Raw genomic sequence first — 15,366 nt, forward strand, 5'->3', positions numbered from 1 at the left:
GTGAGACCAAAAATAAATATGAGAAAGAAACTATTTAAGAGTAGAAGATCACACTTTACCCTCTAAATACAAATTAAAAATTGAGAGGATCCAAATTCAAGAAAAAGTGTTAAGAAGGTATTATACCCGACCCGGGAACAATTGGATTTGGATCGAAGCGAAGGAGAAGTGGATGAAGCAGTGGCATAGAATCTGGTAGGCAGCTATCTTCTTCGCCGTTGAAGCAAACCCCAAATTCCTTTTCATCTGTGCTTCCGATTATGCCCCCAATGGCGTCCTCTCTGTTATTACCGCTCTCTGCACCCTCCTCCTTCATTGACGATTCCGCAGCTTCTTCTCTGCGCACCTTTCTCCATGGAACCAAGCTCCTTCCTTCTCCCGCCAGACCCAGACTTCCACGTGGTTGCACCTTCAAGTCTCCTTCTGCCAAGTCCTCTTCTTTCGACCACATCCCCAAGCAGTTCCGCCAGGAAAATCTCAAGGACGGATGTGAGTTCGTTTCACCTCTTTTCCCCATTTATTAGGTTTATTGCTAATTTGTGCTCTTCGATTTTTCTTTACTATTTGCGAATTTGAGTATGAACTAGCTGAAGAACATTACAATTTCGTGCTTGATTATGATGTGTAGTGATGGATAACTACAAGAATGCACCTCAATCTCTATATGGCCTCACTCCTTCACAAATGGACATGTTCATGACTGAAGATAATCCTATCCGCCAGCAGACTGAAAGAGTTACAGAGGTTCACACATTTTATTGCCCTCTATATATCCATTGATTTGATAATCAAATTATTGATTGAGAATGTGGTTTTGCCTTTTGAGAATTACTTTCAATTTTAACTGTTATGACAGGAAAGCATCTCATCTGCCAGAAATTATTTGGATCATGGTGGGATGTGGAGTCTATCTGACTTCGGTGATAAGGGCCCTTCAAAATACAGCATGAGTGTCAGTATGTACCGGGGAGGAGGTAGAGGAACTGGAAGGCCTAGAACTGCTCCACCGGATTTGCCGTCGTTGCTCTTGGATGCTCGGATATGCTATCTGGGTATGCCGGTAAGCATCGTCATGTTTTCACTTTAATATCGCCTGCTCTTGATGATTGCATATTTCTGGTTTCACTAGCTTCTATGTATAGATTTCTTGTATCACTAGCTTTATTATAGTTGTATACCTTCAATCATTTATTGTGGTCATGCTGATGTTTTTCTATGCGTTCGAGCAGATTGTACCAGCTGTCACAGAACTTCTTATTGCTCAGTTTATGTGGCTGGATTATGATAATCCGGCCAAACCTATATACTTGTATATCAATTCATCTGGGACTCAGGTAAGCTTTGTAATCAGTGTTATAAAATGTTCCCCTGTGTGAGGTGTTGATTTATATTATTGTTTTTCCTTTCCCTTTTTATTTTTAGAATGAGAAGAATGAGACTGTGGGATCTGAAACTGAGGCATATTCTATAGCTGATATGATGTCTGTAAGTTTCTGTCACCACTTCTATACTACACAGGCTGTGATTTGGTGTATTCTTTCAATTCATCACTGCTACCCGTGCTTTAATTGATCATTTTTTTTCCTGCCCGAAGTATGTCAAATCAGATGTCTATACTGTGAATTGTGGCATGGCATATGGTCAGGCAGCAATGCTTCTGTCGCTTGGAGCAAAGGGTTATCGCGCTGTACAGCCAAATTCATCTAGTATGACCTTTATCTCTGTTAATTTTTTTTCAAAAACTTTTGCTTGATTGAATCCTCATCATTGTGCCTTTGTAGAGGCTTTGGACATGTTCTATGAATCTTCCTTCTAAATCCTTTATCCTTTATTTGTTTCATGAGTATATTTGGAGATAGGAATAGTGAATTATAGTTCCCTTCTAAAACCTCATAATCATCCATTTTGGATCTCACATTAGATCTTCTGATCAAACAGCTGCTAACATGCTTGTTAAGAAGTTGATACAATTCCTTCTTTGCTGGCTGATACTGGTTCTCCATTTGTCCGATTTTTTTAAGGAAAAACTTCCTTGCTGGAGTTGTTATTTTGAATATAAAAGTTCTATGCTTAGGTATATTTCTCCTGTCAGTTGCTATTTATGTAGTGGAGTAGAAAGATTTCAATAAGAAAATATTGCAGAAATAGACCATACATTTTAAATGGATTATGTGGAATATAGTGTTGTATGATATTTTATACTACCATGGATTCTAAAATGTTTCCTATTGCAGCAAAATTGCATCTACCAAAAGTCAACAGATCCAGTGGTGCTGTTATAGATATGTGGATTAAGGTAATAAATCTGTTTGTCCTCTTCACTGTTTGTTTGTTTATCTCTTTGTTATAGCTATTCAATTTAACAATTATATTGGAAAAATACAGGCAAAAGAACTGGAGGCAAATAGTGAGTCTTACATCGAGCTGTTGGCTAAAGGAACAGGGAAATCTAAGGAAGAAATTGCTAAAGATGTCCAGAGGCCTAAATATTTTCGGGCAGCGGAAGCTATTGAGTACGGTCTTGCTGACAAAATAATCGATTCGCAGGACATTGCTTTTGACAAACGGGTAATATTTCATTGCAATATATATATATTCCCTCCTAAAATACCATGCATGCTATACTTACTATCACTTCTTGGATCAGAATTATGATGAAATGCTTGCTCAATCACGAGCTATGAGAAGACAAGGTGGTGCTAACCCTCAAGTGTCTCCTTCGGGACTTGGGTAATTGGCACAAAGCATAAGGCACTTCTTCCCTGCTACCACAAGAAAGCAAGCAACGCCTTTAAAGGGTGTTTGTTGTACTCATTGTATGAAGGTCAAGCAGCTATCTTGGTATTATATTATATGAAGGCCAACTAAAAAATTTTGCCCCAGACAGATTCTAACGTCTGGATCTCGTCTCTTGGTTGATGTGTTACTTACGTTGCTGAATTACTAAATTATCTATTGTTGGTTTCGAAAATTTCATTGGATGAATGGAACGAATAATGTTTAAATATTAGTGTTTTCTTATATTGTAAATATGGAACCATTACTAATGTGGTAGACTTTTATGGCGTCATTATACTCGCTATGTTATCTTTACATACCATTCAAGTTCAACCGTGGGAAGCTTTCTGTTTTCTCAAGTCAAGTCGCGTTTACGTTACATCTTAATTCTTAACTGCATCGCCCATGACATCTTAGTATCTTACCCCTGGATCATAATAGTTGTTGACTAACTGCACAGTTAAGGGTGTATAACCATCTTAATGCTGAGTTGAAAATGGGAGGCATAACATTGGTAATAACTGGTTATCAGTTTCAAGTCAAATTACTTTACAACATAACTACCTTAACAAAAGAAGGTAATCTGGACAAACAATAGTAGAAAAGAGAACATTTCCAACAACAGATCGTACTTAGAAATAAAACTACTAAACAAAATGAGCTTATATATAGCTTTGTTCTAGGTGTCCACGAGGGAGACGTGAACATATGCACACATTAGTTGACAAGCATATCAAATCTACTTGCAATCTGGGTCATCATCCGCGATCAAGCTGGAGGAAGGACCTTGGGTTTTGGCTTGACCTCAATCTCGTTTACGCCACGGATGTATATGGCATCTTTATCATGGCTGTAAATTAAAATGTAGTTAAAAACTATCATAATATTCAGGACCAAGAAAGAACTTCAGTTCAGTCCCCCAGAAGAAGGCATGAGATGAGTGTGCCCAAAAAAAATACATAGACTAGAACCAGTAGTTTTGCAGAGTGCTTACGGTTTAAGCCCCTCTTCGTATGTATAACTTGATGCAACAGCGAGGAGCCGCCCATCTCTGCTAAATGAAAGTGCAGCAATGCTTGTTGGATACTTTGAGTACTGGAAGCAAAAGCAGCAATTTAGTAATATGATTCATTGCACGAGAAGGGGAAAAAATCTGGTAGTTCAAACTATTCAGAAGAGAAAAGAAATTAAAACCTGGTATAGCCTCTTCTTGTTGTTTCCATCCCAAACATTAACATAACCATCACAACCTCCTGTGGCAAACGTACCATATCTACAGCAAGATTTTTTTTTATAGAGCATTTTGTTAATCACTGTAACTAAAGCCTACAAGTTGGTAATCCTATCATGCACAATTACATAAGCAATTCAACATCCTCACAGCGTCGAATAAATTAAGGTGGTAATAAAATCCTGATGACTGAGAATTCTTAAATACATACACGGGATGGAATGCAATAGCATTTACAGGATAGACAATGTCCCTTCCAGCTTCTGATTTTCGGTGGCACTTAAAGGCATATCTGAATAAAGGTCATAAGTTATTAGCCGGTAGTAATTGCTATTTCTCATATGGTCAAACGACCATCATGAACATGAATATTCCTATTACACTGGCATTTGAAAGGGAAAACATACAGATATACAAAGAAATAATTACTTTTTTGCTTGGCTAGCATCAGAGAGGTCAAAGAATTCCATTGCAACCCTTCCTTCCACAGAACTAAGTGCATATCCTACAAAGAAGTAGCAATACAATTGATTTTAACAAAGCAATCAAATATGTGTCATTCCTGAAATTGGAATATACAATCAATACATAATCAAATAATCTGAGCATGTTTAGTACATGTTCTTCCTTCAAGTGATTTCTATTTTGTAGTATTTATAAACAACTTAAAGCACAAAATCATAAGCAAACATAGAGCTACCATTAGCCAAGAAATGCATACAAAAATTTTGATGAGTGCACGTCTATGAATGCTCAAGTTTACCTGTTCCATTGGGGTAGCAGCGCACACATCTAGTTTGATATTTCAACGAAGATTCTCTGCGTTGCTCGGGTTGAGACATGTTCCTCAAATCATAAATATTGACATGCCTTCCAGCCGTTGCTACAACTAGTCGATGTCCAACAAGAGATAGGGAGTAAACACGCTCAGGTTGTGGATATGTCCCAACCAGAGTGCGCTCCTGTCCACTTGCACCCCTAGGGTCCCAGCACTTCAGGGTTTTATCCCAACTACCAGTGATCAATTGCCCTATAGTGAAAAAAAAAAAAACAGAAAAGAAAAGAATAAAACACAATGATTAAAATGAACGAAAACATGTTGAAAATTTCAGATACAAGTATGACAGCTCCACCAAATGGTGAGCATCTATATCACGATTATAAAATTATCATTCATGTTGAGGAGCATTAAAGAGCAATGGTAACACAAAGGATTTTCTTTTTGATTAAAATTTCATCAATGTTGTTCCTCCCTTTAGCGTCAGAATACTTTCTGTATAAGCAACACACCAACGTTACTTGTTCGAAAGAATATCAACCAGCAATGCCCGGGGAAGATATGAGAGGGTCTGATCACATAGTTTAGTTTAGGTTTTGCAGACCATACAAGTAAATGTGGTCTTCAGCTACAATAAAAAACATAAATTGAACATGCATTCAACGGAAGAGTGAACTTGACTACTGAAAGAACATAAATAACAGCATCAATTAAGTTAGAAAACACACATGGTTCATTTTCGATTTGTCAGCTCTAAGCATTAGATCTGAAAGATAAAGCAAACACGTACTACAACCAGCTTAGTGTATTTAATCATGTGATTAACAACTTAATTGCCAATAAGCTACTGGAGAGTAACTAGGATATAGTTCCTAATTTGACTAATTAATTGCTGAGCAGCTAGATGAAGAGTAGAGAGTGAGAGAAACCTGCGGCGTAGGAGTACTCAACACAACGAACAGGAGCGTCATGCTTTCCGAGGATGTCGTCCTTGTTAGAGGCGAAGAGGAGGCGCCTGACGGTGTTGTCGCCGGCAGCGCTGAAACCGGAAGAGTCATCGTGGAAGCAGCAATCGAGGACGGAGCCGCCGTGCATGAACTCAGCCTTGAGCACATTGGCGCTGGCATCGTACAAGCGCACGCTCTGATGATTCGATTAATTGAAGATGTCAGAGACGGAAATGAGAAGCAAAGTGAAGAAGAGAGAGAAGAGGAGCGTACCTTATCCCAAGAGGAGACGAGGAGGAGATCGCTGTGGTTGGAGAAGCGGAGGTTGGAGATTCCGTCGGACGGAGGATCCGACAGCTCTCGGCCGAGCGACGCCGGCGTAACTGCAGTTGCCATGGTTAGTTAGGGTTCTGGCAGAATACACAGAGAGGGAATCTCGTTTGAATTGAAATTGTTTTTTTTTAATTTTGATTTTTGAGAGAACAATACGACAAGCAATGAAGAAGACTCACAAATGAAGGATGATGAGTTTTTTCAAATTTCAAATTAGAAGAAGACAGATCCTTATCTTAGGCCCAAATGTAAACAATTTAGCCTACAATTTGGTTCATTGGGCCCATGCTAATATAACGGCCCATTTTTATAACAAGGCCCGTTATATTATTTTTTTTCTTTTAAAAAACAGAAATATATTTATGGAATTAACTAATCAATTATTAAAAAGTAAAACAAAAATGAAAACGGATCTGAGAGACAAAACGTAGAAGAGGTGGGTTTTGTGCGCAGTGAGCTGAAGAGAGAGGCTATTATTCATGAATCATGAACACAAATAACAATCTAAGTGAATATGAATAACTTTGAGCAACTCACTCTCCGAACTATGAATTATTAATCATATATGGTCTTCGTCTTCGTTCCTGCAATCGGATTATTCTGAAGAAAGATTTCCGTTACCATATTATCAGATTCAATTGGATTGTACCAGTCAATGCAATGGTGGTCTGCAAATGTCGCAAGGTTTCCCCTCTTTTCTCTTTGCAGTTCGTATCTTCTTTTTATTCATTTCGAAACCCTGAATTTGGTTTCCCCATTCGTGCTTGATTTGTTGGCTGAGAATGCTAGATCGGATTGGTGTCGTAAATTCATATCAACTATGTGCGTGTGTGCGATCTGTGAATTTCAATCGTTGTTTGATTTCGGTGTTTTTATGAAAATGCTTGACGGAAACGGGTGATTGAGCTGTGTTTCCGTGTGTGTTAGAGCATAGAAGATAGAACTGATGGGAAGTGATTAGTGTTATTGCATGTGAATTTTGTTCTTGATTAGCTTTGGGCTGAGCCATGATTTTGATTTCCCATTTGGTTGCGTGGAATCAGAACTGATAATTTTTTATGGTGTTTTAGGCTACTAAGTTATATTGCTTCGTGCACAAAGTTCCTGTATGCGGAGAATGTATCTGCTTCCCGGAGCACCAAATCTGCGTGGTAAATTTCTATCTCTTTTTTGTTAACGTCGTCTAAGTAACGGTGTCCATTTTCAATATGATATTTCTCCATTTAATTTAATTGATATTGCCCTGGCTTCATGTTTGATGACAACTATTTTAATTCTGGTTTTGACTGGATTTTTTTGGGGATCCTTTTGTAACATTAACTCTTAGCGATTATTTTGCGCAAAATAAATAAAAAAAATGGAAAGAAAATTGCGGCACATATCATTTTGGTACTATATTTGTACAACATTTAATTTTCATTTCTTTTGTTTTCATTATTTCCCTTGACAAATAATAGGGTTTTTAAGTTCTTCAAATATTGATGTACCAAGCTATGAAGTTTTTGGGCTTAAGCTTTGTGTACCTATTTATTTATTTATTTTTGTCTCTCACAGGTCCAAACTTATTCAGAATGGGTTATAGATGGGGAGTATGATTGGCCCCCTAAATGCTGCCAGTGCCAAGTTGTTTTAGAAGAGGGGGCTGGATCTCAAACTACTCGACTGGGTTGCTTGCGTATGTAGTTTTGCCTATGTGTGCCTTTGAAGTTTGAAATAATTACTGTTCACAGGCACTGACATCCATGTTATGAATTAAAATTTGTACATAGATGTTATTCACACAAATTGCTTGGTCTCTCATCTGAAGAGTTTTCCTCCACATACTGCTCCAGCGGGATATGTATGTCCGTCATGTTCCACTTCGGTAAGATTCAGTTATTCAGTGCATTAGTTCATTTAGTTGTCTGGTTTTGCTTAACAAGGAATGGATTCATGGTGTTCTGGTTACTAAAGCATTCTGTACAAACAAGGAGTAGAAAACCAAGCAACATGTTTTGTGCTCTTTTTCTTTGTTTTCCCCTCTGTCTTTTGTTGCTTTGTTCTTTTTCATAATTATTAACGGTAGGTAGAAACTCAGAAGGGGGATTATATTTGTTAAAACCATAAACTAATGGTTTTTCATGTACATAGCACTCTTTGTAAGTCCTTTTCTCTTTCTTCCATTGGAGCCCTTCCTAGATTTCCATGCTTCCTGGCCCCTGCTGCCACATATGCATGAGTTTATTGCATGGGGTCACTCTTCCCACACTACATGACTTGGACTTGGCCACTTGGGTGTTAAATCCCTGTTTCAAAGACTTTATCATGAATGTAGTTGCTTAATCAAAGAGAACGGCAATATGGTTTGCCTTCTCCTTGCAGAACATCAGGCAATTGTATTGCCAAATTTACCCTTTCTTTATGATGTCTCACTTTGGTGAAATAACTTATGCAGATATGGCCTCCCAAAAGTGTGAGAGATTCTGGATCACGTCTTCATTCCAAGTTGAAGGAAGCTATCCTGCAGGTGATTTATCGCATGTTTAATTTTTGGTGCCATTACTTGTTTGCTATAATATGCACTAACTTTTCGTCACAATAAGAGACAATTGTCTTACAATGTGGGTTTGGGATGTGATTTGTGATGTACTGATGTATCTTATCGACACTTTAAAACAACACCATGTTCATGTCCATACTTGTTATGGGTCCGTGTCAGGTTTCATGCTTAGCTGAGGAATATGAAATATCATAGTGTGAGGACTTGTTGAAACAATCACAATTTTTTTCATTTGTTTTCACCTGTTTTTGTGCAGACTGGTTTGGAAAAGAATATCTTTGGAAATCATCCAGTTTCATTATCAGGGAGTCCTCCACCTGCTTTTGCTTCAGATCCATTGATTAATAGGGAAAGTCATGGAAACTCAGACTCAGTAGAAGGATACTCAGCTACAGCTGGATCTCAACCTTCTAAACTTTCGGTGTCAGATATAGTGGAGATAGATGGTCCTAATTCAGCAGGAAACTTCATGAATGTCTCAAGTCCTGTTGTAAGGACTTTTACTCTCATTCACAGCTAAAAGTAAAATGCTTTGTCAAACATATTTGTGTTTGCATTCAGTATTATGCTTAACTTTGTTCTTATTGCAAATAATTCAGCCTGGAGCTACCACAAGGAAGGGCTCAATCCATGCTGAACGACAGAATTCTGAAATCTCATATTATGCTGATGATGAAGACGGGAATCGTAAAAAGTATACAAAAAGAGGTGATATAGTCTTGTGTTTAAAATTTCAATATTTTAAATTTGTGTTTTATTATTGGAAAATATTACCTTCTGATTCAACATGTCTTCCTCTATTCTTGTATGCTTCCTCTGCACTTATGTGCAGAGATTTGTCAAGTTCAAATTTTTTTATTCAGATGTTCATGTTTGAAAATGTAGGCCCATTCCGTCATAAATTCCTTCGAGCATTGCTTCCATTCTGGTCTAGCGCTTTACCTACTCTACCAGTGACTGCACCACCAAGAAAAGATGCATCAAATGGAACTGAGACATCAGAAGGCCGTACAAAGCATCGAAGATCATCAATGATGGACCCAAGAAAAATTCTTCTTCTGATTGCAATTATGTATAGCTCTTTCCACTATTATTATTATTATTATTATTATTATTATTATTATCCAAAGTAAGAAGCACAGAAGAGGTGAAAAATGAAAAATCTGGGATCCAAAATTTTTAAATTGTCAGAGTAATTCCTACTCAAATAATATTTGGGCAACCGGGGAAATTGTAGCAAGCAGTATATATCTGGGTGCCAAGATAATATAAGTTAATGCTTTCACCAAATAATTCCTCCGAGAAAAGAAAAGCTAGGATGCTGAAATTACACCATCATCATTCATATGTATGCACTCCAGTTATATGTTGATTCAGTCTTTGACAGATGGCATTATTGTGATCTACATGCAGGGCATGCATGACAACCATGGGCATATTGTATTACAGACTAGTGCAAAGGGGTCCAGGGGAAGAGCAGCTTCTTCCTGATGAACAAATTTGAGATGGGAATGTTCTGAATCTTGCTAGATGTTCAGTGGCTCCCATTTTCTGTGTTGCTGATTTTTCTGGTGCTTCTGCTGCTTGCTGTTTGGCTTCTTTTTTTGGACCAGTGGCTGTTTTTGGTGAACATACAAGTAGCTAGCTCATTGATAATTTTCATTCGAATGCCGATGAAGTGATGTATCAAATACCCTTGTCAGCCATCTTTGCCCTTTGCCCTCAGTTTTGGTGTCCATTTGGAATGGAATTGCACATTCAGGATTGAATGTTGTTATCTGAATTGGTTTAAGTTGTAATTATGTGGGATCCTTGAATCTTGAAGACCAACTTGTCTCAACCATTTGATATATAAGTCGCACATTATTAGCCAGTCTTTGTTGTTTCATAAAACAGCCCCATAGATGTTATGCAGTAGTACCATCTTTATATAAATGATACTTCTTGCTCCAGCAGAGTGGAGACTCATTTCAGTTTCAGTGCTAGGTCGAGTCTGTCCCGGGTCTATCTGCTTCAGGTGTGTTTTCTGTGGGTCCGGGTCGGGCTGCATCCTGGCCCGCCCAGTCCTGTCCAAAACAAAATGAGAGAGAGAAAGCAGTTTCATGTTTGGGTTGAATTTCATTTCATTATTAATGAAAATTTATGAGTGAATACCCAATCCGGCCCCTGACAATTACCTCGAAAGGATTATGAGGCCCTTAACAAAAAAAAATATTCAACCCAGCTCCTGAGCTTTACTTTTATGGACTGATTAGCCTTTGTGCAAAAAAAAAATACAAAAAAAGAACACTATACAGGAACTAATCAGTTTCATAAAAGTAAAGCTCAGGGGTCGGGTTGGGTTTTTATTTTGTTAAGGGTCTTATTGTCTTTCGAGGTAATTGTTAGGGGTCGTTTAGGATTTTTTTCAAAATTTTTATATATAGTCTTGATGTAGAGTTGATAGTTGAGAACTATTAAATAATTTGACATGTTTTACTAAATTGACGTTTAACGATTCTTAACTATTAATGTCAAATAAAAACAACTGTATGTAAATTTTTTATCTATTTTATTTTATATAATTTGAGAAAGGAAAATAATGTTTGAATGAGAGTATGAGATACTTCAGTACACCAGGTTTACTTAGATCATCACCAGTCACCACTATTAAATCATAATCGAAAACAGGCAATTACTTATAAAATAACACAAAATTGTGAACTGCTGAGTCAATCATGAGGGATGCCTTCAATATAATATAACCAAATAAAGCAAACAGGGTGAATAACAAGATGAGGTCAATTACATTTATATGATCATTGTAGTTCACTCTGCTTTATTACGTCTTCATTTTTTTTTTCCCTCAATGGGCAAAGAAATCAATAGTATTCTCAGCAGAAGCTGGCTGAATGGCTTCTCAAATTATGATACTTTTATTAGTTTACATTCTAGAAGTCAAAATTAAAAAAAAAAGGATGTTCGAGGAGGAATTGTTTTTCTTTTTGACTTTCTGGGATTATAATACATGAATATTGAAAACGTTCGATAGTTTATAGTTAAATGGTTGACAAATCAAAAGTCAATCCTCTAAACAGACAATATTATTATAATAAATATAATTCATTGACTTCCATGGCCTTTAGTTAGAAGAGGATTTTCGTTGCTTGTTATCTTGCATCAACCAACCACGCCAAGTCCAGTAAAAGAATACCATATTTGGTTTTGAGAACTGGACAAGACAAAATACTTGAGAATAAGACATAAATGACAGATACATATAAAATTAATATTTTTATATTTTGTTTGGTGATAAATTAAAATAAATTATAAAAGTATGATTTATTTTCATTTTTTTATTCAAAAAATTTGAACAAAAATATAATAATAAAAAATATAATTATAAAAAATTAATAAAAATAATAAAAAAATAAAAAATAAATTATGTTTTTTGTTAGTATTTTTGTGTTTCTGTTTGAATTAGGGGTGCACATGGGCCGGGTGAAGCCGGGTTTGATGTGACCCAGACCCGACCCGAAATATACACCGGATCTATTTATTAGACCCGAAACCGACCCTAAACCCGATGAAACCAATACACTTTCGGGCCACAATTATACCGGGTAAAAACCGGGTGAAAATCGGGCCGTTAACATTACTATACGTTGATACCTTCTTGTAAGTTAGCATGTAAAAATATCTAAATTTCTAAGACTCCAACCATTATTTAACATGGTAAAATTCACTTAGAAAAATATAACAAGAACCAACCTTTCTTTAAAATTAAAGCATAACCACAATCAATACTAAAGCAAAACCACAATCAATACTAATATTGTCTAATAATACCAAATATTTGAATCAATACAAATAACACAATATTATGCATTAGTCTAAAGTTTTAAGCATTCTAAATATAAAACATTAACTTGTAGTCTTATAATGACTAATAATACAAAATATTAAAGTTTACAATACTTAAATTCCACATAAGAATAGTCATGATCCATCACTAATAACACAAAATATTAATTGTGTATGAAGACCGGGCCACCGGGCCGACTTCGGGTGACCCGAGCTATGGCCCGGACCCGACCCGAAATAATGACCGGGTCTATTTTTGAGACCCTTACCCGGCCCTAAACCCGATGAAATCACACCAAATTAGCCCCTAAAGTGTTCGAGACCGGACCGGGCTTTCGGGCCGGGCCGGGTCTGTGCACCCCTAGTTTGAATGTCCCGTATTTATAAACGAACTCAGTAATCTATAAGATTATTCCTTTTACTTGTACACACAACACTTGTTCATGATCAAATTAACTAAAATAAGATGATGTCCACTAAAAATTGTTGATATTTATAAACACAAGCGATATTCGATTATTTCCATTCTCATCTCAACACAAATGCAAACTATACATTTCTAATTGCTTAAATAATTAAATAGGATGCATCACTATTTAAGTTGGAGATTATTGATTATTGATTATTTGATCTTGAATTCCAAAGGCTAATTAACAGTGGACAGCACGTTCCAGTATTAACCAAAAAAAAGTTTCCACACGCTTTGCCAAACTGGGCTTTTGATTCATGCAAAATATTTAATTTGGTTATAGATTTATCTTCTACAATAAATCAATAATACGCGTAGTAGTTGACCTTAAAATGAAAATTCATTAATGTGTCTTGAGCCGCTTAATATATTAATAATATTTCTGATTGCACTCTAAACTTTTTTATTCACTCAATTATATTAAACCAACAAAGCATTGATATTAAGATTAATAGCGTGTCAAATACTTTATAAGCTTAATGTAATACATAACTTGAGTACAATTTAAACATTTATTAGACAATAATCTTTTCACCAAATGAGATTTAAACTTCCCTACCTAACATTTTAACAAAACAAATAGCTTAAACTCTTCAAACAGATTAGTAATACATTGCAAAAGTTTCACATCAGTGGGCTGAAATCTGGTTTAGAAGAGTATCTGATAAGTTTTTATATATACTAGTTGACATTAATTTGATCTTTAAAAAAATGGCACCAAGTTGGTAATTTATTTCACATAAGTTACTTCATCCGACAATTATCCCTGCATTCTGTAAAAGTAGTAGCATCATTTGAGACCTTCAATCAGTAGGGTTGCACACGGATCGGATCGGATACGATATCCGCACTTTTTTAAACCGGATCCGATCCGATATCGGGTATATCCGCATAATTCAAAAAAACTATTTTAAGACTCTGTTAGGCTATTTTTACAAAAAAAAAATTCAGAAAATTCATTTTTTATCTGTTTATGCCTATTTACTCCTAAAATATTATCAATAATAGTTCTCTTGAATAACAAAAACAAAATAATAACACAAGATTTAAGTTTAATTATTCTAAGTTGAAGTACAACATAAAAAATTAAAAACAAAATATCATAAAATTCATAAAATAACACACTAAAATTCATATCACATTAGGGTTTACTTCCTTAAACTATGTTATTTATATGTGACGTGCGGATATGCGGATCGGATCCGTGGATATCACTGCTGAATCTGCAATCCGATCCTACCATAGTGCGGATTGCATCCAATCCGATCCGATGACTCTGCGGATCGGATAATATCCACAAAATTCGGATCGGATGCGGATAATTACCGCAGATATGTGGATATTATCCGATTCATGTGCGCCCTATATCAGACTAAAGTTGATGAAATTATTTAAAAAGAATAAATGTCTTTAATTAATGTGAGTAGTGGAAAGATCACTTGAAAGTTGAAATTAATATATGAGAATATGTAATAGTATTAATTGACAATGATTGTAACTACAGTAGTAGCACTGCAATTAATTATATCGTAAAAATCTAAGATTAGTAAACGTACCCATTGAGTTCCAGCTGTTTTTTTTTTGCAATTCTTTTTGGATGCCTTTCACACTTGCTAATTTGGTCTCTTCCCCTTATTTTTTGGATGAATCTGATTTCTTTTCATTTTGAATAATATAAAGTATAAACAAGGGGAAAAAAAGGAGATTTTTAGAGGAATTTTTGTTATTTTTTTGTTAATTATAGATATGTTGATCACTAATTTTCTTTTTCTTTTTTACAAACATAATTGTTAGACATCTTAATATATTACAACATGGTAGTTAGTTATTTAGACGTCACGACAAACCAATACAAAATAACTCAACAAACAGAATCTGAACAAAACAGAATCTGGAGTTGAAGGAGCTTCCATAGGTTTTTAAACTGCTTCATAGGGCACTTGAATCCAGTTGTCACACAACACTGTCTCTGTCAGATTGGTATTTTACTATTTTTAGAATAATATTTGACATATATACTATGATACCACGCCTAAACCTCAATCCATGCCCCTCTTTCTTTTTCTTTTTTCTTAAAATAGTGATACAATTATTTGTTTTTCTCATACTACATAGATGTTAATTCATACCATAATCATATGAAGCCAATTGCACTTGTCAATTGTTTCATTCTCCTTGTTTGTCATCTAATGAACCAAGTCTCACATTTTAAGACCTTAATAAATAAACAGTTAAAGTGTGTCCAAAACTATATTAGTAGTATATATTATTGCACTTTGTCCTTACCTAATTCTTGGCAATTATGAAAGGGATCTTTTTCCATATATAACTCCAATCCCTTTTTGGCATTATCTTAGGTTGTAACATATAAATATCTTAGTTAGTCTCACACTTGATCTATCATTGAAACAAATACACACTCTTACTATCACACTTAAGAGAAGAAGA

General features: G+C 35.8%; 3 protein-coding genes across 3 annotated transcripts; 2 read left to right on the forward strand and 1 right to left on the reverse strand.

Moving 5' to 3' along the window:
• Positions 1-64: 64 nt before the first annotated feature.
• On the forward strand, positions 65-3,070 carry CLPR1 (CLP protease proteolytic subunit 1). The gene is made up of 9 exons (XM_016319220.2): positions 65-489; positions 629-744; positions 857-1,060; positions 1,230-1,334; positions 1,423-1,485; positions 1,595-1,706; positions 2,235-2,296; positions 2,386-2,568; positions 2,648-3,070. Exons 1-9 carry the CDS (start codon positions 261-263, stop codon positions 2,732-2,734), a joined length of 1,161 nt encoding a protein of 386 aa, XP_016174706.1. The 5' UTR covers positions 65-260; the 3' UTR covers positions 2,735-3,070.
• Positions 3,071-3,264: 194 nt separating this feature from the next.
• LOC107617463 (mitotic checkpoint protein BUB3.1) lies at positions 3,265-6,260 on the reverse strand. Its single transcript, XM_016319221.3, has 8 exons — positions 6,008-6,260; positions 5,717-5,930; positions 4,773-5,039; positions 4,439-4,514; positions 4,221-4,301; positions 3,973-4,051; positions 3,773-3,873; positions 3,265-3,628 (listed from the first exon to the last, which is right to left on the reverse strand). Exons 1-8 carry the CDS (start codon positions 6,128-6,130, stop codon positions 3,547-3,549), a joined length of 1,023 nt encoding a protein of 340 aa, XP_016174707.1. The 5' UTR covers positions 6,131-6,260; the 3' UTR covers positions 3,265-3,546.
• Positions 6,261-6,441: 181 nt separating this feature from the next.
• Positions 6,442-10,574, forward strand: LOC107617464 (RING/U-box superfamily protein). Its single transcript, XM_088499620.1, has 9 exons — positions 6,442-6,751; positions 7,138-7,218; positions 7,622-7,742; positions 7,837-7,931; positions 8,502-8,573; positions 8,863-9,096; positions 9,206-9,314; positions 9,492-9,678; positions 10,020-10,574. The coding sequence occupies exons 1-9, from the start codon at positions 6,728-6,730 to the stop codon at positions 10,108-10,110; spliced, it is 1,014 nt and encodes a 337-aa protein (XP_088355746.1). The 5' UTR covers positions 6,442-6,727; the 3' UTR covers positions 10,111-10,574.
• The last annotated feature ends 4,792 nt before the right edge of the window (positions 10,575-15,366 follow it).

The sequence above is a fragment of the Arachis ipaensis genome, chromosome B9, assembly GCF_059453495.1.
Source record: "Arachis ipaensis isolate K30076 ecotype BB chromosome B9, ASM5945349v1, whole genome shotgun sequence".
Taxonomy (NCBI): domain Eukaryota; kingdom Viridiplantae; phylum Streptophyta; class Magnoliopsida; order Fabales; family Fabaceae; genus Arachis; species Arachis ipaensis.